General features: G+C 57.4%; 11 protein-coding genes across 11 annotated transcripts; 8 read left to right on the forward strand and 3 right to left on the reverse strand.

The window, feature by feature from the left end:
• The first annotated feature begins 1,561 nt into the window (after positions 1-1,561).
• Positions 1,562-4,248, forward strand: QBC33DRAFT_78823 (WD40 repeat-like protein). Its single transcript, XM_060433068.1, has 5 exons — positions 1,562-1,781; positions 1,870-1,972; positions 2,039-2,278; positions 2,335-3,433; positions 3,495-4,248. Exons 1-5 carry the CDS (start codon positions 1,662-1,664, stop codon positions 4,114-4,116), a joined length of 2,184 nt encoding a protein of 727 aa, XP_060283340.1. The 5' UTR covers positions 1,562-1,661; the 3' UTR covers positions 4,117-4,248.
• Positions 4,249-4,854: 606 nt separating this feature from the next.
• On the forward strand, positions 4,855-6,707 carry QBC33DRAFT_515299 (amidase; the record flags this gene model as incomplete). The annotated part of the gene is made up of 3 exons (XM_060426087.1): positions 4,855-4,895; positions 4,988-6,374; positions 6,447-6,707. The coding sequence occupies 3 exons, from the start codon at positions 4,855-4,857 to the stop codon at positions 6,705-6,707; spliced, it is 1,689 nt and encodes a 562-aa protein (XP_060283341.1).
• A 559-nt stretch (positions 6,708-7,266) lies between these two features.
• QBC33DRAFT_570089 (S-adenosyl-L-methionine-dependent methyltransferase) lies at positions 7,267-8,545 on the forward strand. The gene is made up of 4 exons (XM_060430561.1): positions 7,267-7,364; positions 7,424-7,526; positions 7,590-7,730; positions 7,808-8,545. The coding sequence occupies exons 1-4, from the start codon at positions 7,329-7,331 to the stop codon at positions 8,359-8,361; spliced, it is 834 nt and encodes a 277-aa protein (XP_060283342.1). The 5' UTR covers positions 7,267-7,328; the 3' UTR covers positions 8,362-8,545.
• Positions 8,546-8,649: 104 nt separating this feature from the next.
• Positions 8,650-10,555, forward strand: QBC33DRAFT_539292 (uncharacterized protein). Its single transcript, XM_060427978.1, has 3 exons — positions 8,650-8,722; positions 8,794-9,306; positions 9,359-10,555. The coding sequence occupies exons 1-3, from the start codon at positions 8,690-8,692 to the stop codon at positions 10,289-10,291; spliced, it is 1,479 nt and encodes a 492-aa protein (XP_060283343.1). The 5' UTR covers positions 8,650-8,689; the 3' UTR covers positions 10,292-10,555.
• A 211-nt stretch (positions 10,556-10,766) lies between these two features.
• Positions 10,767-11,772, reverse strand: QBC33DRAFT_539294 (uncharacterized protein). The gene is made up of 2 exons (XM_060427979.1): positions 11,061-11,772; positions 10,767-10,938 (listed from the first exon to the last, which is right to left on the reverse strand). The coding sequence occupies exons 1-2, from the start codon at positions 11,490-11,492 to the stop codon at positions 10,777-10,779; spliced, it is 594 nt and encodes a 197-aa protein (XP_060283344.1). The 5' UTR covers positions 11,493-11,772; the 3' UTR covers positions 10,767-10,776.
• Positions 11,773-11,829: 57 nt separating this feature from the next.
• Positions 11,830-13,332, forward strand: QBC33DRAFT_539297 (uncharacterized protein). Its single transcript, XM_060427980.1, has 4 exons — positions 11,830-12,049; positions 12,103-12,238; positions 12,294-12,605; positions 12,660-13,332. Exons 1-4 carry the CDS (start codon positions 12,017-12,019, stop codon positions 13,187-13,189), a joined length of 1,011 nt encoding a protein of 336 aa, XP_060283345.1. The 5' UTR covers positions 11,830-12,016; the 3' UTR covers positions 13,190-13,332.
• A 159-nt stretch (positions 13,333-13,491) lies between these two features.
• QBC33DRAFT_587458 (uncharacterized protein) lies at positions 13,492-16,789 on the reverse strand (the record flags this gene model as incomplete). The annotated part of the gene is made up of 4 exons (XM_060431514.1): positions 13,492-14,038; positions 14,156-14,639; positions 14,703-15,048; positions 15,141-16,789. Coding segments are annotated over 4 exons (2,706 nt in total), but the record flags the coding sequence as incomplete, so codon positions are not given.
• Positions 16,790-18,208: 1,419 nt separating this feature from the next.
• On the forward strand, positions 18,209-20,445 carry QBC33DRAFT_587462 (uncharacterized protein). The gene has a single exon (XM_060431515.1). It carries the CDS (start codon positions 18,475-18,477, stop codon positions 20,431-20,433), a length of 1,959 nt encoding a protein of 652 aa, XP_060283347.1. The 5' UTR covers positions 18,209-18,474; the 3' UTR covers positions 20,434-20,445.
• Positions 20,446-21,546: 1,101 nt separating this feature from the next.
• Positions 21,547-22,826, reverse strand: QBC33DRAFT_451793 (cyclin-like protein; the record flags this gene model as incomplete). Its single annotated transcript, XM_060424625.1, has 2 exons — positions 21,547-22,578; positions 22,641-22,826. The coding sequence occupies 2 exons, from the start codon at positions 22,824-22,826 to the stop codon at positions 21,547-21,549; spliced, it is 1,218 nt and encodes a 405-aa protein (XP_060283348.1).
• A 261-nt stretch (positions 22,827-23,087) lies between these two features.
• Positions 23,088-24,997, forward strand: QBC33DRAFT_78910 (uncharacterized protein). The gene is made up of 2 exons (XM_060433070.1): positions 23,088-23,552; positions 24,173-24,997. The coding sequence occupies exons 1-2, from the start codon at positions 23,536-23,538 to the stop codon at positions 24,906-24,908; spliced, it is 753 nt and encodes a 250-aa protein (XP_060283349.1). The 5' UTR covers positions 23,088-23,535; the 3' UTR covers positions 24,909-24,997.
• Positions 24,998-25,137: 140 nt separating this feature from the next.
• QBC33DRAFT_78917 (uncharacterized protein) lies at positions 25,138-25,897 on the forward strand. The gene has a single exon (XM_060433071.1). It carries the CDS (start codon positions 25,367-25,369, stop codon positions 25,760-25,762), a length of 396 nt encoding a protein of 131 aa, XP_060283350.1. The 5' UTR covers positions 25,138-25,366; the 3' UTR covers positions 25,763-25,897.
• The last annotated feature ends 981 nt before the right edge of the window (positions 25,898-26,878 follow it).

A 26,878-nucleotide genomic window follows, 5' to 3' on the forward strand; every position in this document is an offset into this window, starting at 1 on the left:
GTACCTACCTATCTAAGTTAACTGCCGTGAACCGCAGGTTACCACTCGTAAGAATGCATTGTACGCATACGGAGTAATCCAGTAGGCAATCGTCTTCAGGCTAATAGAACCGATTTCTGAGGACTCAAGATGGTTTATTCCTGGTCCACCATTGTCTTTATTTTCTTCTGCTGGCCAATGGGTTGTGCCAGCCATGTCTCGATCAGGTGGGGTTGTGATTGTAGACATGCAGCCGTAGGCAAAACATGGAACTTGGGACACACCCAATGATATGTCGTATCAATGAGAAGGCTGGCCGGAAACGTCCCCAAGTATTGCTCACAGACAATGGAACATACACAACCGTCATGGTTGCCACTTGACCAACATGGAACTCCATGCTCGGTGGGGCGGAGGCATCTGTAGAGTAAGCGCTGTTAATATGGGAGTCGGTGGAGGTGGTTTCAAAACGTGGCTGGGCCTCAGATCACCTCTGTGGAACCGACTACCTATCTATGATATGAGTCAGTGTTGCTGCTCGCTCGCAAGTGAAACGAAAACGAGAGGGCACCATCACAACTGAAGGTACCTACTCTCTCCCCCCTTGCGGCCTGCGGCCTGTACGACAGTAGGAGGAGGTTGATCCGCATAACCAAGAATAATGCGAGGGTGCTGCCTCACTAACACCTCCCCGCTACTAGTAGACACTCCTTAAAGCATCTTGTAACAAGCCCCCTACATTAGTAGACACTCTTCAAAGCGCCAGCGTGTCGGTAGGCGGTGAGTCCGAACCACACTGCGAAGTAGATCAGATCGAGCTCAAAGCAGGCATTTCACGCTCTGCCCAGCACCACCCACGGGCCAATTGGCTTGCCTCCGATTCGCTCTGAATTCAGTCGGCGGATCACACCTTTGCGTCGCGTGTAGATTTGCTGGGATCAGTCAGTTGGATATTCCACCATGTGGCAGGAGCAGCAGGAGGGAGTGAATAGGACAAGAGGACGCAAATGAGGCAAAAAAGAGACAATAGTTTATTGGACCTGTCCAGAAACCAAAACACCACAGATTGTATGCTTATAGCTTATAGTGCGTAACTGTGTCGGCAGTACACCTTCACGGGGGTTTCAAATGTTAGCGCGGGTGCCTTGCGGGGCTATACTGCCATCACTTCCAAATTTGTATTTGGCCCCTGTCAACCTAACGTAGAACGGGTATCCCACTCATTAGGTGAGGTGGGCTGACTGTAGGTATGTAGATAAAATCCTGAGATAAATAGTAGCTTTATTCCAGCAGACTCGCCAGTAATACGTGCCCTCTATTCGTACTACCCGTTTCATTGGTGGGCTCAACTCCGAGCCAACCAAGCGTTCCCCGTCTGAGGTGCACGCACTGGCAGCTCTGCATCGCTACGGCACCACCACAACTTACAACTTAATACTACAAGTCTACAACCACGAGCCACGGCGCCGACCACCCATTTGACTCAATTAGATCCGGCATCCTAAGACTCTTTCTTCAGCACTCTTAAATTTTAAAGAAAATATAAGAGAATCACTCACTCTTCTGTAGCCTTACCGTTTCCCCTTCCACTTCCACCCACCATCAACGAGCTCCGCGTTCCACAAAACCAGCTCCCCGCCAGACAAACGAGCTCCTGATCTCGCGACCTCTCAGATGCCACCATGAAGAACACTCCGCTTATCATCAATTGGCATGACCAAAATGCCCCGATCTACTCAGCTCACTTCGAACCTCACGGCAAGGGACGTCTAGCAACAGCTGCTGGAGACAACAACGTCAGAGTACGTGCTGTGTACCTACTTCGCCGGCTGAGCGCTGCTCGTGGCCTCGCCTTGTTGCCCGCCAACGCCTTACTGATAACTCTGGCAGCTCTGGAAGATCGAGGGGGAGGGCGAGGACAGAAGGGTTGAATACTTATCGACCTTGTCAAAGCATACCCAGGCCGTCAATGTCGTCCGATGGGCTCCAAGAGGTGAGTTATAAGTTCTCTATCTGCTGCTCTTGGCCCGTACTGAAGCTGACCGTGTCTTACCTCCAGGCGAGCTTCTTGCCTCCGCTGGCGACGACGGAAACGTAATATTATGGGTTCCCTCAGACAACCATCTCTCGTCCAACTTCGGCTCCGATGGCTTGGAGGAAAACAAGGAAACTTGGCGGGCGAAACACATGTGCCGGTCGTCGGGAGCCGAGATATATGACCTCGCCTGGTCTCCCGATGCGGCTTATTTCATTATCGGCAGCATGGATAACATAGCACGCATCTACAATGCCGGAACAGGTACGATGTTAAACTAACTCTGCTTTGGCGCTCGCGCCCGTTGACATCAGTCCAAGGAACCCTCGTCCGTCAAATCGCCGAGCACAGTCATTATGTCCAAGGCGTCGCTTGGGACCCGTTGAACGAGTTCATCGCAACGCAGTCGTCGGACCGCTCAGTCCATGTCTACTCCCTTAGGACAAAGGACGGCCAGTATACCCTCAACGGGCACGATGACAAGCCGTCAAGGATTGCAAGCCACATGAAGACCGATCTCCCTGCGAGACGGATATCTTCGCACAGTCCTGCGCCTCCTGAGATGGGCTATCGATCTGCCCTTGCCGCCCTTGATGCAAGCTCTGTCGCCTCTCCCGTCCCCTCAGCACCAGGCACACCGACCTCGATTGCGCTACCCATGAACCCCCCAAGCGTCATCAGCCACTCGCGCAGGTCCTCGTTCTCTTCTCGGCGCTCCGTCTCACCTGCGCCCTCGATGCCCCTGCCGGCCGTGATGCCAATGGAGGCCTCCCCGAAACCCCACTCGACGAGCGCCAGTCTTGGGTTCAAAAACGCCAGCCTGTACGCGAACGAGACGTTGACGTCTTTCTTCCGGCGTTTGACTTTTACCCCAGATGGCAGCCTTCTGCTCACGCCTGCCGGCCAGTATCAGACGCAGCATCCGAATGAGGGCGGAAAGCCAACGTACGAAGTTACTAACACCGTCTACATCTACACCAGAGGCGGCATCAACAAGGCCCCAGTTGCACATCTTCCGGGGCACAAGAAACCGTCAGTAGCCGTGAGATGTTCCCCGCTGTTCTACACCCTGAGACAGTCTCCGGTCGTCACAAAACACATAACAATCGACAGCTCGTCAGCTGAAGATCCGATACCCTCGTTACCGGAACCGCTCACCAAAGCGTCTCCTGCTCCCTCCTCTGTCATGGACCCTCCGCCGCCTCCTCCCGCGACCGAGACATCAACATCCTCTTCCAAGAATCCCAGCCTAGATACGTCTGGCTCAGCGTCGGCACCTAAGCCTGCTATCTCCTTGCCTTACCGGATGGTCTATGCCGTGGCAACCCAAGATTCGGTGTTCCTGTACGACACACAGCAACAGACGCCGATCTGCATCGTTAGCAACCTGCATTGCGCAACCTTCACGGACTTGGCTTGGTAAGTCGGCCTTTTAAAGAGACCTTTTGTTTCCAAGACCCATGCTGACAAACGGAAAAAGGTCGAGCGACGGCTTGACATTGCTCGTATCATCTTCGGACGGATTCTGCTCCACCCTTTCCTTCTCTCCGTCCGAGTTGGGCCAAATCTACACTGGGGAGATCGGTGCCCAGAAGGCAGCGTTGCCCGGCGCCACATCTATCCCGTCCAACCAGAACACGCCAGTGCCAACGCCCACCGCTGTTTTTGCCCCCCCTTCCCCTTTCCCCAGCGGCTCCCATCATCGGCATCGGGACTCGGCCGGTTCTCTAGCAGCAGCCTCTCCGCCCTCGGCCTCGTTTGTCAGCCAACGAGCCTCGTCACCTGCTCGCTCCAACTCAGTATCCTCTGTGGTAACCCAGTCATCGACGGCGCAAGCCGGCGTCATAAGCAACCCTTCCCTAATCATCGGGCAGGTCCCCAGCATTGCCGCTACAAATTCTGGCAAGGTCATTGGGGTGCCTATGACCACCCCGCCCGAGACCCCGCAGGGATCGGTCTCTGGTGCTGGTGCGAAGAGGGATACGAGTGAGAGTGAGCTTGACGATCCCTCTGGCGGTCAACCAAAGAGGAGGAGGATTGCACCGACGCTCGTCAGCGGCGGCGGCGGTAGTTCAACCGACAGCGGTGACCACAAGCCTTAGCCTGCCGACCTCGTGTACTGAGGTACAGGTCCGAAGGCTGTGGGGTGCAATGTGTAATATATCAGGAAAAGGGCGTTTTCTGTGGGCGCTCAGGAGGACAAAAAAAGGACTATGGACACCATTGCGGTTTTGGGAAATACCTGGAACCAAAGGGGCGGCGGTTGGGGGTTTATCACTAACCCACAGGTCCCTCATTCTCATACCGTTTCGTTTCCAGGCTTGGTGTAACGGGCTGCATTCCAGCGGTGTTTAGCAGGACGGACATGGCCTCACTTCTTTTCTTTGTTGTTTTGAAGGGTGTTTTTAATGCTGCAACAGATACAAATCTCTCGACTGTGGTCCCATCACACTCTCGAGGGCGACTCTCAGCTACATACCTACCCGTCTACCTAGATAATTATGCTCCGGGTCGCCTACCGAATAGCACCCTGTATAATAAAATAGGTAGATTACCTAGGTAGTTATGAAACCTCGCTGATATCCGATGTGTCGGCTTCGTGCGGCTTAAGCCGCCTAAGCTAACCCCGCAGACCGGGTCTCCACGCTGCTGACCACCCTGTGCGGGGGAGGGTCCCTTATCCTGGAACCTGGAATCAGCAGGTGCTTGCTTCCTTCAAGTATAAGCCGATTTCTCCACACCACAAGCATCGTAAAGACTGCACACGGACGCCAACTCGTTGGCTCAAGATAGAAAGATTTGAAGGGTCACACACGATTCCATTTAGTGAGATTAGCGGTATGGTGTTCTTTCTAGATTATCTGCAACACCGCCGAGACTGGTGAGTTCCCTCCCCCGCACCACCACCCCCTTGGCATCCGGGGAAGGAAGGGAGCCCTCTTTTTTTCTGACAAAAATATATAAAAACTGCAGCCGGTTCAAGCAGGATGAGCGGGCGGAACGCATCCGGTCGCTGACGGCGTACCACGGCCCTCTCACGGCCGCGGACCGGGAGACGGTGGCCATGCCCATCGCGGACCTGGTGCGCGGCATCCGGAGCGGCACGACGGCGCCGCTGTCGGTGCTACGCACCTACGGCCGGGTGGCCCTCCGCGCCCACGAGAGGACGAACTGCCTGACCGAGGTCATGCTCCCGTCCGCCGAGCGGTGGCTGCTGGACGGGACCGTCAACCTGCAGGGCCCGCTGGCGGGCGTCCCCGTCAGCCTCAAGGACACCGTCGTCGTGGGCGGGTACGACGCCACGGTGGGGTACAGCCGCTTCGTGGGCAACCGGACGGAGCGCGACGGGCCCATGGTCCGCCTGCTCAAGGACGCGGGCGCGGTGCCGTACGTCAAGTCCAACCTGCCCATCACGCTGCTCAGCTTCGAGAGCGCAAACGACGTGTGGGGCCGGTGCGCGAACCCGCACAGCCGGGCCCACACGCCGGGGGGTTCGACGGGCGGCGAGGCGGCGCTGCTGGCGATGGGGGGCCGGATCGGCGTCGGGAGCGACGTGGCGGGCAGCGTGAGGGTGCCGGCCCACTTCTCGGGCTGCTACAGCCTGCGCTGCTCGACGGGGCGGTGGCCCAAGGCGGGGATCCGCACCAGCATGCCGGGCCAGGAGGGCGTGCCGAGCGTGTACAGCCCCATGGCGAGGACGCTCGACGACCTCGCGTACTTCACCCGCGCCGTGGTCGGCATGCGGCCGTGGGAGTACGACCACTCCGTCCACCCGCTGGAGTGGCGCGGCGGGGTCGAGGGCGAGTTCGCCGAGAGGAAGGTCCTGCGGGTCGCCGTGCTGCGGACCGACGGCGTCGTCGACCCGAGCCCCGCGTGCGCCCGGGCCCTGGGCGCTGCCGAGGAGGCGCTCAGGAGGGCCGGGCACGAGATCGTCGAGGTGGTCGACCCGCCCGACATGTACGAGGGGCTCAGGCTGGCGTCGCTGCTCCTCAACGCCGACGGATGCCAGATGTTCAGCTCCTTCTTCCGCGCGGGCGAGCGCAACGACCCCGGCGCGGACCAGATGAAGCGCCTGATGGGGCTGCCGCGCCCGTTCAGGTACCTGTATTACCTGTGGGTCAAGTACGTCCGGCGGGACGACGTGTGGGCCGGGCTCGTCAGGGACTGGCGGCCACACAGCGCGTTTGAGAACTGGAAGCTGGTGGAGCAGCGGGAGGCCTACCGTGCCAAGTGGTTCGAGTGGTGGAACGAGGCCGGCGTCGACGTCCTCCTCACGCCGCCGAATGCCACGCCTGCTGTGCCCCATGATGGGATGAGGGATGCTGTCAGCAGTTGCGGATACACCTTCCTCTTCAACCTTGTGAGTTTCCCTCAATGTCTTTTTCGTTTCTACCCGGGTGCTCGGGGCACAGCTGACCATTGGGGTATATAGCTTGACTACACCGCAGGCGTTATCCCCGTCACACACGTTGACAAGAACCTGGACGGGCTGCCTAAGGACTTTAAGATCAGTAAGCTGAACGGCGTCGCTCAGGGGGCGTACAAGCTGTACGATGCCGAGGCTATGCACGGCCTCCCGGTCGGGGTGCAGGTTGTTGGGCGCCGGCTCGAGGAGGAGAAGGTGTTGGCAGTGATGCAGAGACTGGAGGACGCTTTGGGGGAGGAGAAGTACGAGCTTCTCGAGCTTGACTGACTTTGATGGGAGATGGATTCCATTTTGATATTTCGGTACAGGTCCCGGTCACGGCGTTGCGAAGGGGGCAGGTACTCACTCACTAGTGCTAATTGTTAAATGGGAGAAGGGGTTGCCAAATACCGTTCAAGGCAGAGCGAACAGTCCAAGTTGAAGTCATGACTGGCCGGGCCAAGAGTTGGTGCAGCCGAATGCAGGGCTACGATGTCTGATCATTGAGGACTTTCTCTCTAGATGCCAGACAGCCAACCTCGGTCGGACAGTTGGTAGATAACCTTTCGCTCCTGGATTTGGTAATACGTTAAGAATATGTAGGTAGTGAGTGATATAACTCCCGGTATTAGGTCCTCGTAGTACAACCTCAGTCTCAGCCAGCATTTACTCCGATTTCAGAAAGGAATATCAGATTAAGGGGAGGAGACCCAGTTCATTACCTACACCTCAAATGGTTGGTTGATATGTTGGTAGATCAGCATCAGCTCTGCCATGATTGGTCACTGCACCTCCAACGCCGTATGTGGGGTTTTCTACGTATAAGAGGCAGGCAACGCCGATTACGGAGTGCCTCTCCTGAGCATTCATACTCCTACAAACAGGAAAAGAAAGCAGAATTGAGCAAAAATGTCTGTTGAAAAGAAGGATAACTGGTCTTCTGAGGTAAGAGAAACCTTGGGCACAGCTTTACGCTGTCGTTGCTGATGCTGTCACTATACCAGGCCTACCAACATTCGGCATCGTTTGTGCCGAAGCTGGCCACCAAGATAATGCAATGGTTGGATCCCCAGAAAGACGACGTTATCTTGGACATCGGCTGTGGTGGTAAGCAATACATCCTCATCAGTTTCCGGCGAGATGTGAGAACCCGGACTAACTCGACCAAAGATGGCGTGCTTGACATCGACATCGCAAAGACTCTGTCTCAAGGCAAGGGGTCGCTGCACGGAATAGACAGCTCGCCTGCCATGATACAGGCTGCGGACCAAGCCGCCGCGAAGGACGGACTGAAGAACTGCACCTTTGAAGGCAAGGCCGCCTTCCCTTCCCGTTTCACAGATTTCGTTTGCGGGTCAACTAACCATCAGCTGCTACCCGCCCCGCAGTCATCGACGCAACCGAGCTCGTCAACAAGCCAGAGCTTCAGCAGCAGAAGTTCACCAAGGCCTTCTCCAACGCGGCGATGCACTGGATCCTGAGGCCCGAGGCCCGGCGCGAGGTCTTCTTCCGGGGCGTCGGAGCGTCCCTAGCGCCCGGCGGCCGTTTCGCGTTCGAGATGGGCGGCCTGGGCAACGTGTCCGAGATCCGGGCGGCGCTGCATATGGCCATCGGTAGGCGGGTCGGCCTCGACAGGGCGCGCGAGGTCGACCCGTGGTTCTTCCCGGACGAGGCCTGGGCGAAGGAAATGTTGGAGGGGACGGTGGGCGGGTGGGAGGTGGAGAGGGTGGAGAGGGAGTGGAGACCTACCGTCGCCGACGCGGGGGGCGTCGAAGGCTGGGTCAGGTTGATGGCGAAGCAGTTCTTCGAGGCGCTGCCTGAGGAGGAGAGAGAGGAGTGTATCAAGGAGATTGTGGATGTTCTCGAGGTGATTTGTGCGATGCCGGGGGGAGGGTATATGTTCAGTTACGTCCGTTTGAGGGTCTTGGCACGGAAGCTGTGAATGTGAGGTGCCACTTGGTGTCTCACTGCTTCGACTCTCACTGCTTCGATTACTTTTCCAATCACGAAGGCAGGAAGGAACAGAGATTACTCCGTACAGGTCGCATAAAAAATCTCGGTGCTTCATTTGCTTCTAGAATCTCGGGAAGCCATTAATTAGCCAATCCAGCAGCCAATCGGATACCGCATGACGTGTTTACCGACTAGCATCCACGAGGACCCACATCAGCTGCTGATAACGCAGATAAAGGCTTTTCCCATTTGTCGCGTGCGGATGCCCTTTCCACACCAACCCTTTATTGCCATACCTGCCAGCCGTTTATGTGACCATGTCGGCCGACGACCAAGCTTTCCTAGATATTGTAAGTCGTGGACTTGGGCGAGTCGCCTCTTGTGCTCTATTTTCTAGGACTGACTTACCCCCGTGTTGTAGCTCTCCTCAATACCTACAGACATCCGCAAGTACTCAGGCGATGTCGCCGAGTACATCGACAAGCATGTCGAGAAGATCTCGGAGAACCTGAGAGACTCCCTGGCCTCTTCGCGATGGGTTCCAGATTCTATTCGGCCTCGGCCGCCGCCGCCAGCCCCGGTAGCCCTTGTCATTCCTACTTCGACATACGAGAGGGTGCAGGATTGGGTATCAAGGCACAAGATCCTGACAGGGGTTATCGTCCTGGCGACCGGGACGGTGCTTTACCGGACATACAGGAGTAGTAGACTGGGCAAGAAGACCCGCCGCGCAAGGCGAGCTCGCAGCGGTGGACGGCTCGAGGTTGTGGTCATCGCCGGATCTCCCGCGCTACCCCTCACAAAGTCTCTGTCACTGGATATGGAGCGGAAGGGATTCATCGTCTTTATCGTCTGCAACACTGTCGAGGATGAGGCCATGGTGCATAGTCTATCGCGACCTGACATCAGGTCGCTCACGATTGACACCACCGATGTAAGGGCTACACCGTCCCACAACCTCTGTCAGACAAGCTAACCGTCTAAAGCCTCCAAGCGCTGGTTCTTCCATCGACCGGTTTGCACAATACCTACAATCTCCTCATTCCGCGGTGCCGGGAGCGAAATCACACCATCTCTCTCTAAAATCAGTCATCCTCATACCGTCCCTAAACTACCAAACCTCCCCGATCGCGACCATCCCCCCCTCAAGCTTTGCCGACCTCTTCAACACCCACCTCCTCCACCCGATCCTCACCATCCAGGCATTCCTTCCTCTCTTGACAGCTCGTCTCGGGTCGGGGGAGAAAACGCCCCCTAAAGTCCTCGTCTTTACGCCTTCCATCATCTCCTCCATCAACCCTCCGTTCCACGCCCCCGAGGCGACCGTGTGCTCTGCTCTCTCTGCGTTCACCGAAGTCCTGGCTGCCGAGCTGCGCCCCCTCTCCATCCCGGTCACGCACATACAGCTAGGCACCTTTGATTTTGCGGGTTTCACGCCGGCCGCCGGCAATTCCCGCAGTGGAAACGGAGGCTATAATCACGGCGGCCTGCTCACTGGGGCGCCACAGAATGCCGAGACTTTGACGTGGCCAGAGTCGGCTCGTCACGCCTACGGCAGGAACTTTGTGAACCAGTCGGCGTCGGCCATCAGCGCCGGGCGGATCCGCGGGCTCAAGGGCAGCTCTGTGCGGAACCTGCACAACGCCGTCTTCGACGTCATCGACGGGTCCAACACGAGCGGCGTCGTGCGCATCGGGCTGGGCGCCAGCGTCTACGGGTTCGTCGGCAAATGGGTCCCGCGCGGGCTGGTCTCGTGGATGATGGGCATCCGGAAGGTGGACGAGCTGTCGACGTGGCAGTCCAGCGCGTACAACAGCCCCCGGTCGGCAGGGAGCGACAGCGGGGAAGGATCCCAGGACTTTGTCGCCGTGCCGCTGGAGCAGGTCGGCGAATCACACGTGTGGAAGGAAGGCCTATAGGTAGGTATATGTACGGCCGAGCATGCATGGATTACGCATCATCATTATATGGCAGGAGTTTAACGGCATTCCCCTCCATTCTGTATGCAGCTCGCAGCAACCCTGGGTAATAATGATATATGGGCAATGATATGAAGTACCTTTGCAAGGACCTCTTTTCTCGTAAACGGATTATCACAGGATAAGTGTTTATTGTCTAGGGCCCTGTCATGAACTAGCCAGCAAGAATTCTAGTAGTAATACAAGCCTCGCGCTCTTACCGACTCTCCTATTGAAGAGAAATCCGAGACTCCCCATGATATCAAACAGACAAGATATGTCACCAGGTACGGGGATCTCGACGGGGACCTTGAGGGGTATTTGGAGGAAGACCTCGACGTTAATGATTCCTCCCTCGAAACCTTGGCCCTCCCCCCCCTCTCCCCCTAAACCGCCCTCCCCTCCCGCCGCCTCCAAAGCGGTCCCCGCGCCCTCCCCCCTGCCTATCATGCCGGTCGCCGTCCCTCTCCCTCTCCCTCTCCCGCATGCTCTCGCGCTCCCTCTCCCTCTCCTCCTTGATCCTCTCCTCCTCCTCGGCGGTCCTCTCCTCCCTCACCTTGGGCTCCTCCAGGTCCCTCTCCCAGCGCGGGTGCGCGCCGTCCCGGCACGCCCTGCCCGAGGGGCAGAACCCGGCCAGGTAGAAGGCGCACAGGCCGCGGCGGACGTGCCGCTTCGCGCAGCGCGGGCCCAGCGGGCAGAAGCCGCGGTCGTAGTGCGGGCAGGGCGGCAGGCGCGAGGCCGGGTCGACGTGCAGGTACAGGCACTCGTCGCCGTTGCTGCAGTAGCCGTTGCGCACGAAGAAGTTGCACTCGGGCATCCGCCGGAGGTTGTACTCGTGCAGGAACTCGCACCCCTCGCCCTTCTTGCATAGGCCGCGCAGCCAGTGCTTGCACACGAGGCTGCCGAAGGGCGGCGAGGAGGACGAGGTGGTGGTGTGCGCGCCGTCCTTGCCGGGGGCGGGAGGCGCGTGGCGGTCGGGACAGCGTGTCTTGAGCGGGCAGTGGCCTGATGCGTAGGCCTTGCAGATCGGCCGGTCGGCGGGGAGGCTGTGTTGGTAGGTCTTTTGGAGGAAGGGTGTGAAGGAGAAGGTGTAGTGTGGGGCGGTGTGTGAGAGCATCTGCTGGGACAGCTGCGAGACCGAGCTGGGTGACGTGGCGGTCATCTTCGGCCAAGTCGCGAAGGGTGATATTCGCTTGCTTTTTTCTGTGGCCTCTTGTTTTCCCCTCTCCTTTGCTTTCGTTATTTTGGGGGTGTTTACTGTGGGGGGGGGGCCCGTTATGATTGATATATTTGCTGGGATATGGTGGTTCTGTGAAGCTGGTGGGCGTTCGGCGTGGTGTTGATTGATAATATGAAAACTAGCTGGAGCACGTTGCTCACCGGAGCTTGATGATGGAAAGCGGTAGACTGACCGAGAACTTTGGACGGTGTGCAGCCAATCATCGCCTTTTCCGGTGCCTCGGCTTCGGCGTGCTCCCCGCCTCAACATATGGGCACACCGAGACTTGGATAACCGGGGATAATAACATGGAATACCCATCGAGCTTGTTTTGAACTTTCAATTCGTCATAATTGTTTTTTGGCCCTATACGACGCATCTGACGGTCTTGCGTATCTCTTCACCCCAAAATAATATCCAAAAAGCATAGATCCATCCGAGTTAGGAAGTTCCCCCCTAATATCACGATGCGAGGTATTCAAGTCGAGCAATATGTCAAGGTCCGCTCCGTGCACCCAATACTAGCCGGGCAGTCAAACTAATCCGTCTCCAGGGTCCGCAAGAGCTCAAGGTCTCGGATCTTCCTGATCCTGTGCCCGGGCCGGATGACTACCTGATCGAAGTTCACGCCGCAGCCACAAACTTCTTTGACATCCTCCAGATCCAAGGGAAATACCAAAACCAGCCTCGTGAGTGACATCCCGGATGCGACCAAGGTTTCTGCGTCTTACAATGCCCGCCCAGCCTTGCCCTGGGTGTCCGGGGCCGAGTTTGCAGGAGTAGTGCTGGCCACGCCCGCAAACTCGTCCAAGCCCCAGTTCCCCGTCGGATCGAGGGTCTTCGGGGCTAGCCAGGGGGCATATGCCGCCAAGGTGTTGGCAAAGGAGGCCACGATACTGCCTGTCCCGCAGGGTTGGAGCTTCCAAGACGCCGCCGGGCTGTTTGTGACTGCCCCCACGAGCTACGGAGCTCTCGTGAACCGGGCGCATGTGAAGGCCGGCGACTACGTCCTCGTCCACGCCGCGGCCGGCGGAGTAGGTCTGGCGGCCGTTCAGGGTGCGTTCCAATCCACGACCTTCCGTTTACTCATTCGCTAAAGGTGCATGCCAGTGGCCAAGGCGTTTGGTGCCACGGTGATCGCCACCGCGGGCACTGAGCGGAAGCTAGAGGTGGCCAAGTCCTTTGGCGCCGACCACGTCATCGACTACAGGGACGAGAAGTGGCCCAGCTTGGTCAAGCAGCTGACTCCCAAGGGCAGGGGGGTCGACATTGTGTACGACCCCGTTGGCATGGTGGACAAGAGCACCAAGTGCATGGCGTGGAATGGCAGGATCCTCGTCGTTGGCTTCGCGGCGGGAAGCATTGAGAAGGTGGCCATGAACAAGGTCCTCCTGAAGAATATCAGCCTCGTGGGTATCCACTGGGGGCAGTACGCGGTCCATGAGGTGGAGACAGTGGTCGAGGTCTGGCAGGGCATCATGAAGCTGATTGCCGAGGGCAAATTCAGGAGCACCATCTTTACTGACAAGGAATTCGTGGGGCTGGAGAAGGTGCCAGATGCGCTGCAGGCACTGGGTGGTCGGGAAACTTGGGGGAAGGTGGTTGTAAAGGTCCCTCAGCCGGGGCAGAGCAGGTTGTAGTTTGAGACTCGAAATGTACTGTACCGCCCGATTCTATAGATATGGAGCTGGACTGCCCGGGGGCTCAATTATCAGCTGTGCCCAGCATCGAGAGATGGGCAGTTCTTTCCCGAGATCTAGTTACCCCTGATTTTACTGCCTAGCACGGAAGTTTACTGACTTACTGAGAATATGAACGGGGGGGGGTCGGCTTTGTCCACCATGAGCGGGCAAGTAGGATTTCTTTTGTTCCCCCTTTTCCATCACAGTCGGTATGAGAGATGCGAATGTCAAGGACTTTTCCATTGAGACTGTGCAGATTTCCAAGGATCAATATTGCAATTGAGTACAATCACCACTACCGGCCTGTGCCATTAAGACACCTAACTGCTGCCTCAAAAAGGACTGTAATGAGCTCCACGGGCCCCATCTGTACCGTAAACACCTGCCGAAGCTCCTGGTAACTGACCGAACCCTTGGTACAGAGTTCATTGACGACGGCCGTGCACCTCCAAAGCAAAAGAGAAATGGACGAGAGGCAGGGCGAAAAAGTGAAAGAGGAAAGAAGAAAACTCCACAAACGTCAAATCAGTCGAAGGGGCAAAAGGGGGAAAGGCAACAAAAGAGACGAGACCCGGACAAATCAAGCACCAGCCATCTCCACGTCACCATCAACATCCTCAGCTCCCCCCTCTACCTGTCGGGCCTCGAGCAACGATTGGGGGTCCCAGCTCACAGGCATCAGAGACGGGTCGATCTTTGGCAGCGGGGGATCTCCGCCAGTAGCCGGCGACGAGGACCGGTGGAATGGCAGGATCCCGGACAGGCGCTCGGCCCAGGTGCGAGGGCGTTGGCGGTCTATTCCGATCGCTGTTGGGTTTGAGGCGTTAACGGACTTCCATGCCTCGGATCGGGAGAAGCAAAACAGGCAAAAGGTTTGGGGGAGGGGGAAAAGGGAAAAGTCAAAAAGGGGAAGTGGGTGCCCACCTTCAGCAACCATATTCGTAATCCGCTCCTGGATGACCCTCTGCTGCAGCGGCGTGTCTCCAATGGGGTAGATAGCCGGTCCCGGTCGGAACCGCACCTTCTCCCTCTGGCCGTACCTCCGCAACTTCGGCCGGACAAACGTCCCCGCGGTGCTCTCCTCGGCGACCGGGTCCCACACCATGAGCGGGTCGAGGGCGCCGCCCTCCTCCCCGCGGATGCGCCTCGCCGTCGCCTCGGCCTGGAACGACACGGGCCAGCGGTCCAGGGCGAAGAAGCGCGGCCTCTGCCCGCGCACCCGCGCCGACGCCCAGTCCCAGTTGTGGTCGCGCGCCCACACCTCGGCCAGCACGTCGGGCGTCACGACGTCGCCCCGGCGGACGACGTAGGTGCGCCGGCGGCCGCGGCCCAGCATCGTCGCGTTGGCAGCGCTCTCGGCGACGATGCGCGAGCGGATCAGACGCAGCGCCTCGTCGTCGGTCATGCCCTCGCGGAAGTCGGCCGCATTGGCGTTGCGGACCACGTCGCGCAGCGCCGGCAGGCCCCACACCTTCGCGGCCTCTTTGTACTCGGCCTTCCACTTGGCGATGGTGTCGAAGAGGGAGCTGGTGCTGGCCGGGGCCAGCTTCGCCCACGTCTCCCGCTTCTCCGTCCGGAGGCGAAACATGGTCACGCCCAGGCGGAAGGCGAGGTTGAAGAAGTACTGCCTCACGCGGATCTGCGTGGGGTCCTCCCGCAAGCGAGGAGTCGGGTGCTCCTTGTAGGTACCAATGTTGACCGTTAGGGGCCGCCACAAGTTAGGGTTCCACTGTGATATATCGCTGAACCGGTGCTCCGGATACGTGCCCTGGTACGACGCCATGAGGGTACCATAACATTCCAGATGTTCTCGGAATCTGTGTGGGTGGGTGGGTGGACAGCACTGTCAGTGAAGCTCACGGGGAAAAAGGGAGCGGAAGTCATTGATGATGTTGGGGGGGGTTCATACAATACTCTGCCCTGTGTGTCGAGCCTGGGCAACCAGCACATGGCGTCGGTGACGGAGAACCGGGTCCTGCGAACCGGCCCGTCGCATCCTCGATTCAGAACCTCGAGGAGCTCTTCGACGGTGAGTATACTGTCCTCATGCGGGAAAGGGGCGTCGGGGCTGCGGTCCTCCATGACCTTCTCCACCCTCCTGGCGAAGATGTTGAACAGCTTGCCCTTCTCCTGCAGCGGCACGAGCATCTGGGGATTGATTTGCTTGCCGGACAGGAACATCAACATCTCCAGCTCCTCGGGTAGAATAGCCTTGACTCTCGTCCCGGGCTTTTCATTCTCCCAGTCGCTAGGGTCAAGCTGGATGTACGGAGGCGGCGAGCTCCCGTCGAGGCCGTAGGAGCCATTCGCCGCATTGGACCAGGCAGCGTTGACGAAGACCATCAGATCCCGTCGCTCCCCGCTCCTCTGACGTGCGGCCGCCAGCATCTTCGCCGCCTTCTCGCACTCCCGCAGCTGGTCCTGCGCGACCTCGACGTCCGGGTCGACCATGCGCCAGACGAAGGCGCCGCCATAGGAGCCGCTCGGCGGTACGTTCGCCCAGGCGCGGAGGCCCCCTTGGAGAACGTCAGCGGAGGGGCGGGCTCTCTCCCACAATTCCTCACGCTTCTTGCAGAACTCGTGCCACCAGTACGTGTACGGCGCCGTCTCGAGCTGGAACGGCATCTCGCCGCCGCCGAGCCGGAACGGCTTCCAGTGAAGGTTCTTTCCGATCTCGTGGCGGACCTCGTCCAGCTCCGCGGCCTCCAGCGGGAGGTGCACGCGGCGCCAGGGCGTCATCAGCATCTTATGCTCGACGGCGTTGAAGGACCGCAGCGCTTGCTGGAGGCCGGCGCGTCGGGCGCCGCGCTCCTTGGCCAGGGAGAAGTAGTCGTTGGGCAGCAGGGGGGTGCCGTCCGGGAGGGTTTTCTCGCCGGTCGAAGGGTCCTTGACGACCCAGCCGACCTGCTTGGTGGCGATGTCTTCGTACGTGTCATTCTCCATCAGGAAGAGATTGTCCTCCCTGTTGACCTCATTTACCTCCCCCCACAAGAATTTCTCCTGAGATTCACGGAAGCTGCTGCGGAATTCCTCGCCCTCCTTGCTCCCAATAGGGATCATGACGTTGGTAGGCTTGATTCGGCGAGTGATGACGGACCGGAAACGAAGTTCCTCATCTGGCGCCTTGGATGTGAAGCGCATCGGGTGATCTCTTTTACAACCCATCCAGTCCAGGCGCCCCGATGGCCTCGGCAGGGTTGTCTTCTGGAATTCCAATCTGGTGGGCGTGTAGTGGAACTTCTGGAATTGCTCGTGGACTCGGACCTTGTCGATGGCGTCTCGGTACATATTCTGGACCTCGAGACCGCACGCCTCCAACTGTCGGTCTGGGTCGTCTTTGCTGAGCCACCGGAGGTACTCGGAGATCTCCTGGAGCTTGGATTCCCAGTTCAGGCAGCGGTCGGCATCCTCCTCACGCAGGAAGTTGAGGACGTGTTCCAGGCGAACCCCGAGCGGAGGCTGGCGGCTGCCCTTGTACTTGGAGTCGTTCCTCCATTCTCTGCCTTCCCTCTTCAGGGCGGCAACGGCGCGATCAGATTCATCGTCGTCAACCACCTCTTTGGGAGGTCGACCAGGTCCTGGAGGTTTGCGAATCGCTTCGCGAAAATAGGGCAGCGATGGGCCTGGAGGCTCATCTAACATGTCTTCCTCGTCGCCCAAAGGGTCGTCTAGAGAAAGCTCGTGGTATAAATCAAGGGCTTCCTTATCCGTCATGACTTCATCGGAATCGTAAACGCGCTTCTGTATTTCCCTGAGAGAGGCCGAGGGGCGTGAACCGGGAATATATCCCTTCCGCCTCTTGTCGTCATCCATCGTTGTGTCTTCAGCTGGTTCCCTGGATGTCTGGTCGACAGGCGAAGAAGGTTCCTCTGCTGCCTCAGGTTCTGCTGCCTTTGGCTCTGTTGCCTTTGGTTTTGCTGCCTGTGTTACTGTTGCCTTAGATCTATCTGGGGGAGCGGAGCGCCTTGAAATCAGCGCGCGTAGATCTATTTCCTTACTTTCAACCGGGGCCTTGTCGTCGCGCACTTTGAGGAGCGATAGGCTGTCTGCGGCGGGGCTGCTGTCCGTCTTCTTTTCTCTTGGTTGAGACTCTGTGCCCGGGTTGAAACCAGGACCAAGGTGTTCGATATGCCGAGGAGGGAGGGACAGATCGTATTGACTTAACCTAGCTTTCAGTCCCCCTTTGATGAACTTTTCCATGGAAGGCGATTGAAAGGCTTTTGCAAGCCTGTCTAGGCGATCCGGGATCCTTTCCAGGAGGGGGCCAGCGAGGATGCTCCTGAATTCAGCATCGCATTCCGGATTCGTCTGGTAGGCCAGTAGGAATATGACAAAGAAATCTTTCACAGTTAGATAGATGCATCCGCTGGAACAGTCTAGTTAAAGACTCACCATCGATGGGCTTGAGTTTGGCCTGGCCCTCTCCTTTGCTGCCCGAAGTCCCGGCAGACCCTCGAGCCGCTTCATCTCCGCCTCCCTTCTCGTTATCGTTTTGTTCTGTGTCACCTGGTCTCGGCATCGTGGAAGCTGGAATACTGGCAGGGTGAGTTGTGTTGTGTGGCTAACTGCCTGAAGGTGCTATCCTCAGCTGCAACACCAGCTCTATGATGGGTGGGAAGAACGGAGTAATGGTATTTGTGAGATTGATGAGAGGAAAGCATGGCGAGGAGCCACCGAAGACCGAAAGCCCGGGACGGTATTATTTGTGTCATATTTGTGTTGTTCTCCCCCGCTCCTCTCCTCGCATCCGTCCAGGAATGAATATGCCTTGGTTGGTGTGAGGGAGTTGGCTGCGTTGCATACCAGAGACACACTTCTGTTGGAATAATCCAACAATCCAACAATGTCAGCTCCAAATAGAATGCGCCAAATACCGCCTCTGCATATTTCAGGCCGTCACCGGCAAGCTAACACAATCTTCCCTTCTTGTGTGAAAGAAACGGGTCAAATCCATGGTGCCGGTTCCGGTAAGTGGGAAAAGGGGTCCAAAACCCCATGACCTGGGTGTCGAGGACAAAAACAATTCAAAGAACTCAAGTCGGGACTGAACATGTCGAAAACGGATCATCAGTTATCCTCTCATGGTCCTTTGTCAAGACAATCTATATGAGATAGACATAGAGACAGAGTGTTAGAGATGAAATATGACAAGAAACTGTACTGTCTTCGAACCTCCAGTTGAGAGGAGAACTGTGTGCCACTTGTAACATTGATTCCGAAGAAGTCTTCCAAGCACAAGGAAAATGTCTCAGCAGCAGCATCACGATGAAGAGCCAACTGGAAACGCGAAACCAAAAGGCCCAGGTCCTTCGTCTGGCCGATCAGCTGCCTCGGGCTCAGCGCAAGCACAGCAGGCTTCCCGGTATCTTTCTAGGCGTCAGCCCATTAGAGTCAGGCCCAGCAACCTCAGACGAGCCCGGGGTCCTCAGCTGAGTCGTACAGTCACCGCCGAAGGAGCCCTCCCTTCCACAGAGAGGAGCGAGAGCCCAGCAGCCGAAGAAACATGGGCTCCGTCTCTGGTCATCGGCTCCTCACTCGGCTCCGACCTCAGCACCATCCAGCTTGCCGAGAGGAAGATAACCCAGTGGCGCGCCATCCTGCAGTATCACCAGGAGAACCTCCCAGACGCCGTGGGCCCCATCCAAGCCATGCTAGACGCGGCTATCGCCGAAAGGAACCAGCTGGACGACAGCGAGGCCAACATCAAGCCCCGATCCGCCCTCGCCTCCACCGCCCAGGCCGCCATCGAGAAGCGCGTCTCCCTCCTGCGCTCCACCCTGGCATCCTCCACCTTCGCGCCCGAGGCCGCCAACATCCGCGCCGCCATCGCCGGCTACGCCACGGGCGCCATCCCCTACTCGGCCGCCTTCACGCTCATCTACGCCGGCCGCATCGTCGACACCAGCCCGTCCTACGCCGACTTCTCCGCCGACCGCCCCGCCCGCCTCGACCGCTACGCCGCCGCCCACGGGCCCGGCTGGCTGTGGTTCGAGCCGCCCCTGGCGGACGGGCGCGGCGGCAATGGCGGCGGCGTCGAGTTCGTCAAGAAGGCCTGCGCCCTGAACAACCCGCCCTCGCGGAGGGCTGGTCTCGGCGGCGGCTACTGGAGCGTCACCATGGGCTTCAGGCGGCGCCTCAACTGGGTGAGCCGCGGTGTCGACCCTGGTGTCCCTGCCGCCGCCAAGAAAGGTGCAGCGGGGTCGTCATCTCGCCGCCGCGCCTCGGCAGATAACCCCGGCTCCCGGCCCGGCATCCGCACGGCTCCCGACCCGTCCGCGCCCCGCGTCTTCTTCTCCATGCACCTCGACAGCGGCGCCAGCAAGCCGACGCTGTACCTCGACGACTTCAAGGCCATGGGTATCGACCCGGACCACTACGCCGCGCAGAGCGCCGTGATGGTCCATGGCGTGCTCGAGACGCTGCAGATCAAGATGTTCGAGGTCGACGTCGGCATCTACGGGGGACCCGCCGCCGGCCCCTCCTCCACCACCAGGAGCCTCGTGCCCACCTCCTTTTCCCCGCCGGCCCGGGTCTGGCCCCCCGAGCCCGATGCCCAGGGAGCCACGCACCCGGTGCTCCTCCTACCGGGGCCCCTGCCCGCGACAAATGAACCGCCCGACTGCAACCGCCTCTCGGGCATGCTGCCCTTCTACGCGACGTACCTGTCCTCCGTGCCGGGCACCCACACCATCTGGCTGGGCGAGGACCGCCGCGACGTCCTGGGGGCCGCGCGCATGCCGGGTCAGATGCGCTACGCCGGCTTCGAGACCGCGCGGAGCGACGGCGGCGGCGGCGGGGTCTCGGTCCCGAACCCACTGACGGCGGGCCACCCGCCCTGGATGGGCAGGGACCTGGGCACGCCGGACAGGATCGTGTTCGAGCACGAGATGGCGGACCAGCCCGGTACCTGGGTCAGGGACGAGGATATGGGGCCCGGCCGGAGCCTGATCACGCTGAACTCTAGGGCGGTCAAGCAGAAGGAGGGTGAGGACGGCGGCGGTGGCGGCGAGGAACGGGAGGGGCATCCCTTGGGGGGCCCGAGGAAGGCGGGGCGGGTTGAGCCGAGGAGACAGGCCAGGCAGACTAGGGCATTGAGGGATGACGCCGCGAAGGAGGAAGTGGAGGAGCCCGAGAGCGAAGAGGCGCGAAAGAAGCAGAGTTCGGGGCGTCGGGTCAAGAGACGGAGAATGTCGAAAAGCTAAGGCTATACCTACCTACATTGGATTTAGTATCATTTTCGTAACAGAGACACCTCGTCAAGATTGGGACCGCGATAATGTCATTGGAAGTTGCGCGAGAATTTTACTCTTTTTTTCGTATCTATTTACAGCTAGCTATAAGCGGAGCTGTGATGGGGACTGAACCCAGAGGAACCAGAGCTGTGTACCCGGTATCTGGTTCAAAGGATGGTTCATCATCCGAGGTAAGGCACGCGGTTTATAAACCCGTGTCGTCCTCTCCCCCATCCATCCTCCTCATCAAAGGTCGGTTCCCACCAGGGAGTCATCCGAAACCTTTCGGGGAAGACGACAGTCGCCCATCTCGACCATTGACAGAGTCCGCCATAAGTCGAAATAATCACTTGGGCGCAAAATGTGGCGGGGGTATGTGTACTGAAACGTAGCTCGAGATTGTTGGGTGCAGTGCAGAGGGTTTTTGTCCGTCGGCCAAGCGAGGACCCCGTCTTTCCATCGTCCAGGGAGCTTTCCTTGCTCTCTCTCTCTCTCTCTCCCATCCTGTCTGTATCCATCGCAGAGGGTGCCAATCTTGTTTTATCCATCCCGACCAATTCACTTTTGTTTTTTAACAATCATCTCTTCCTCTATCCAGTCCTCCAAAAACACGGGAAAGTCGAAATTCGTGTCATCTCCCTCCGGCGTGGAGGGAGCTCGGTGCCTGCCTTGGGGGAATCAAAATATGGGGATCTTTTTTTTTTGTGGGTTTCCTTCATGGAATAAGACATCGCAAAAACGCTTTGCAAGTGACTTTTGCTGCCATCAGCGGGTATGATAAACATGAATTTTTGTAGACACTGTCGGCACCACAATCCGTGTGGCCAACAAACTCGCCGGTCGAAGTGGAGGAAATTCGCAAAAATCAACGCTGATGCAACGGGGCTAGATGGATCCTTCAAAAATATGCCGGATGCAAGCAATCTTTCGGACTTCAATTGGTACATTCGATGCCGAACAGGTAGAATGGAGGCCTGCCAATTAGAGAAATAGAGGCAAGCCTCCCAACCTCGTGTTGAACGACAAGGTAGGGCCCGGCACGCAGTGTGACGGCGTGCGGGTGCGTCACGATAGGCTATTGTTTTAATATGCCATGTGTGATGATGGGCCAACGTCGAAATAGGTGTGGCCCTGCATGTGTTGTTGTTGTTGTTGTTGCGGATACCCCTGAGCCTGGCCAGGCGGAGGGGTAGGCGTAACAGGGTATCGGGGAGGTATCTGGTACGAGTCCTTTGCCATGCCCCCGTTCTGGGCGAAGCAGGCACCATCTGGCGTGATCGGCGGGGTCATGTATCCGTCGGCAACGCCGGGCACGGCGCCGAGGCCTTTGTGCGGTGTGCTGTAGACGTCGACAGACTTGGCGGCCATGGCAGGCTCGCACGGAGGGGAAGGTGGCGCTCCCCTCCGGGCAATGGCGGCCTGTTGTGCCAAGAAGTCGGCAAGCTTGCCTGATACCCTCGACAGGTGCGGGCTGGAGTACTTGCGTGACAGTGTGACTGATGGCTGGTGGAGGTGTTGTGATAGCGTTAACAGGGTCACGTTCTCGACGTGATCCCACTCCCCGTCGTTGACCTCTGGCCTGCCCAGGATTGCCCTGGCCAGGGCAAGTGAAGATCTTGCCATGATCGATGGCTTTGTCGAGACGAAGTCGCGGTGATACAGAGCAATCTCGCAAATGTAGGCCGCCATATGCTCCACCTCTATAGAATCCCGTTCCTCGGCCACGATGAGTTGCGTGAACAAGTCGACTGTCGGATGGCCGATGATCCAATCCAGAGTGTTGAGGACGTGCATCTCCATCTGTGTGAACATGCCCGCATCGTACAGGCCGCAGCACATGTTGTTGAGTTCGTTGATCTGGGGTACCCTCTCCTTCTTGTCCCCGTACTTGGCGGCAATCAGCAGGGCTGCACAGCCGACGAGCTGGTAGTGCTGTTTGTAAACCACCCTTTTGGAGCAGTACCGGTCGAGGAGGTTGACAGTAAGGAATAGGGTTTCCGGCAGAAGGGAGAAGGCAGCGTGGGCCTCGATGAGGAAGTCAATGAGGTACGGTCTCATGAACCACTGGATCTCACGTTGCATGTCGATCAGGTTGGCATCAGGTAGAGTTTCGTCCTGGTCTACAGTGAGCAAACAGGCAGCAAGACGGGACGGTTCAGCACTTGTGGGTTCCATACCTCCATGTGACGCATGTGCTGCATGATGTCCTCGAGATATTCGTCGCAGGCGAGCCTTGAGAGCTCGTTGGCGATCATCTCCTGCTTGTTCCGGGCAAGCATTTTGGCGGCATCCCGCATGCTGATCCTCTGATCGTCTGACTCAACGAAGAAAGACGCGTCTGATGTGTGGATGGAGTACGCCATTGTGGACGAGCTCGACCTGGTTGACAAGTCCTGGAGGTGAGGAGCCGGTTATAGATGTTGGCGTGCGCTACTTTCGGAAGAGGCTGCGCTAGGAGGGAGATCTCTCCAGAAATCCGTTGCCGTTACAGTAGGTAGAGAAGGTTGGTTTGTGTATTAAGGTTAAGTCCACAGTAGAGCCAAAGAGTGATATCTCGACTGGGACAACCGACTAGTATTAGAATATTAAGGAGTGTACCGAATATTAAATGTTGGAAAGGAGTGACTGTGGCTGGAAAAGGCGCCGGAAAATGCACAAGAGAATCGAGTTCCTCGAGATGGTGAAAGGAAGGTGGTCGGTGGAATAGGTGGTTTTAAGGAAGTCGACCGAAGGGTTCTAGTAAAGAGTGGATAATCAGCCTCCGTATGCTCATATTCAACCCCTTCATGCAGTTGCGTGTATGGAGTTGTTTGTGGTGCATTTAGGTTCGCAGGGACGCTCAATATCCACAATCTTCAAGGGGTAGGACCGTGTGCGAGCCGTGATTCGGCCGATCAGGCCTGCGGAGAAGCAGATCGGCTAGATCTGGCACGGGGTGGTCTTTGCTCCTGTTGAGTGCTGGCCGGCAACAGGGCAAGATTCGGAGGCCATATGGGGGCAGGGGGTTGAAAAGTCCGGAGAAGGGGGACGGCACCTACCGCCACAGTTGACAAGCTGGGTTAACTCCCGGAAATGAGACAATTCCTGAGGCTGGCGGTGGGAGCAACGAGCTAACGTGTCCCACGGGAGCGAGCCTTCAGATCGACAGGGCGGGACCTGGCGTGAAGTTGAGAATGCCGTCGGATTGCAGAGGAAATCCAGTCGGCATGTAACCTGCAAGGGGGCACAGGGGCGCAATTTAGAACCTCGAGCTTTCAAATTTCGCCCTCCAGAGCAGACCGGCGGGATGACATCACGGGGGTTTGGACAGGAATGATGACCTACTCTCACTTTTCAACGCCGGAGAAAGGGCCAGAGATGGCTTTATGCTCTGGTCGAGATCATGTAGCTATTTCACGTCCAAAGGAGACGGCGAAGGCTATGATCGGTTTCCACGTCTCCAAGCTTCGGGGCCGTGCAGACAACAGACTTCCTCCCAGGTCGGCACTGTGTCGATGGGTTGACAGTCCGGGTTGGTTTGCTCCTGTCAAGGATCCGAGTCCGAGATCGAAGTCGCGGTGACTTTAAAAAGGGAGTGGGCGGGTGGAGATGGAGGATTCCTCGTCGTCGAACCGAAGAATTCCAGTGGGGGATAAGATGGGGTGGATTGGGCGGACGGCCGTTCAAGTAGCTGGGGAAGAAAGGGGGGAAGAAAAGCAAGATTCCTGAGGCTCTTGTTGAATTCCCAAGGTTCCTATTCTTCTACTGGTGGCTCATTCCGCTCTTTCCAGTCCGGTCCAGTCCTTTATAGGGCTGGGGGGTGTTGTCGAGATGGCCCAGATCTGGATCTCTCCTCCTTCCCTCCTTTTCTCTTTTGCAAAGAAAGGGAGTCACGGGGTGTGGGAAGGAATGGTTCGGGAGAGGGAATGAATGGACGCGGATGGAGGAGGGAGGAAAAGAGGAGAAGGGAGAAGGAGATTGATATCTGTCCAGGTTGGAGGAGGACGGAGGAGAGGAAAAGGGATTGGAAGAGAGGCACGGATTGGTTTAACAGACGGTTTAAGACCAGGGACCCAGCTCTCTCACCGGGCACTGGCGGCAGCCAGCCAGGGCAGCGCGACCAAAAAGTGCAGCTCGAACGGAGTACTTGGTGCATGTGGTACACACGCTACAACACGCTAGGTACACTGCCTACGCGGTGCCGTCCAAGGCAGGGGTGTTCCATGTTAGATGGTACTAATCCAATGATACCTGAGGTACCTGGCCCCGGTACATCCACTATTCCAGTCGTTGCGTCGTGCCTGCCCCCCCAACAAGGAAGGGGGGAAAATAGTAATCCATGGAAGTCAGCGAGGGAACAAGTGTACGATTCTCAACGCAAGACAGCAAGACGACGGTACAATAGACAATTAGCATTGCAATTGCACCTATTCTTTCCACGATGCCAAGGGATATCTACTATGTAGGTAGGTATTCTGGAGGTGATCGTATGCCCCCTCAGGTATCTTGCAAGGCTCGCCAGGTACTTGGAGGTGGGCGGGCGTGCCTTGTGCAGAGAGGAGTGGGAGAGCGTGTTAATTGGGTGGAGACGTGCTCTCGGCTGGGAAATTCAGGCCGGCTGTAAGAGAGTAAGAGAGCAAGGATCAACGGGTACAGCGCTCACTTGGTTGACCACTGGCCGGCCGAGATTTGAGTGGATTGAGTGGCCGAGATGCAGCAGGAAGAAGGTGGAACTCGGGAAAAAAAATCATTCCAGGACACGGTACCATAGTACCATACCATACTTTCGTCTGGTGGCTCTGGGCGTTGCTGCAAACGCCCAAAGCGTAAGTACCTGAGGAGATGGTGAATTCCAGCTTGCTGACTTCCATGGCCTGGGCTTGACGCTTGACTTGCGATGGAAATTGAAGCTGCTGGCTAGTCGATGGCGCGAGAAGAAAAAAGCAAAGAAGAAAGGCAATTACGACACACTACCACGGAGGAGCTCTTCCAAGTTCCATCTGTAACCTGTATTTCCACCTATTTCTCTCTCTTGCTTCTTTTTCTTGATGGGGTTCTTCTATTCGTGCCCCCGTCGCGCGTGTCTGACACCCTGACTAGGGCTACCAGGAAAATCCTGTCTGGACTTCGTACGGTGCTGCTCCGTCCCGCTTGGTGGTGCTCCTTTGGCCTGAGGAGGCCAGCCGCCGCCACCACCACCACCACCGTCAAAGTTGAATCAGAGCGTGTATCCCAATTGCCGTTGTTGTTGTTGTTGTTGTTGTTGTTGATGCTTCAACTTGTTATTGTTGATCCGATTATTTGGGTTTCAACTGCATGAATGGGCCTCATTGTCAGGCCGGCTGCCTAGACATACATGATGCCGCTATCCCACTTTCCGGGCGAGGCTCTCCTCCTTCGTGTAGTATGACGGTAATCTGTACTTTGTCGTTCCTACATAAGAGCTGCAGTGGATAACTTGCGTCGCAGTGGAGCAGCGGCTAAGGCCAGCTGCATGGGTCTTGTATCTCTTTGGTGGCTTGACAATGACCATGGCGACATAAATTAGCCATCTCTTATGCTGTTGCATTTTCAAAAGTATCCCTATATGTATGCATACGGATTACTGCGTATATATCTGGCTCTCGATTCTTGAACCGAGTAATTCTTCCTACATAGTATCAAAGACTGACGCTGATCGAGACCTCAAGAGCAGGCAATTTCAATCCCTTTCTTTCCCCCCTCCTCTAAATTTGTTTGCCCCCTCATGCCCCTCTGCACTGCAGCAAAAGCCGCCTCGGTTCTGGTCAGCGGAGGAGGGAAGTGCCTTGTATTGAGGTTCCAAGAGGCACGCCAATGCAAATTTGGAAAGGGTTGGCATCCAATCAAGAGGCCTTGACGCGCTGCTGCACCACCTCAGAAATCCAATTAATTATGCGTGTCAATGACATCCATGGAAGTCAAAGACCGCCAATCCGACAGGACCCCGCCAGCCAGCGGGGCCCAACCCCCAAGTTACGGAGTTTCTGACCATCAACGAATAACCTTGCAATGGTCAGCAAACTCCATCCAGTTTGCATGCACGAGATGGAGCACCAGAGGGCGAAACATCCGGTCTACGTAGTAGTGAAGGTACTAGTTATGACGAAACGGCCCCGCCCTCTGCGCTCTAGTGCATGTGCGCATGTACGCACTATGAAGCAGCTCCGCTCATCTACATAGCAGCACGACAAGCTCTTGTCAGGATCGATCTTGTGTGCATCGTGTAAAATGGCGTCTCTAGCGCGATTCCAAACAGTCAATCGAAAGACGCCAGGGCCAGCTACTTGCAACCTCACACCTCCACCAGCTCAATTGATGATCTAGTGAATCAACATCCGATAAGGCCTATCGGCTTCGGCAGGGTGTCGAGAGGCCGCGGCCGGTTGGCCCGCCGTTGATTGCCTCCTGCAAGTCC

This window comes from Phialemonium atrogriseum, assembly GCF_030411735.1.
Source record: "Phialemonium atrogriseum strain 8032-3 unplaced genomic scaffold QBC33scaffold_13, whole genome shotgun sequence".
Classification (NCBI taxonomy): Eukaryota; Fungi; Ascomycota; class Sordariomycetes; order Cephalothecales; family Cephalothecaceae; genus Phialemonium; species Phialemonium atrogriseum.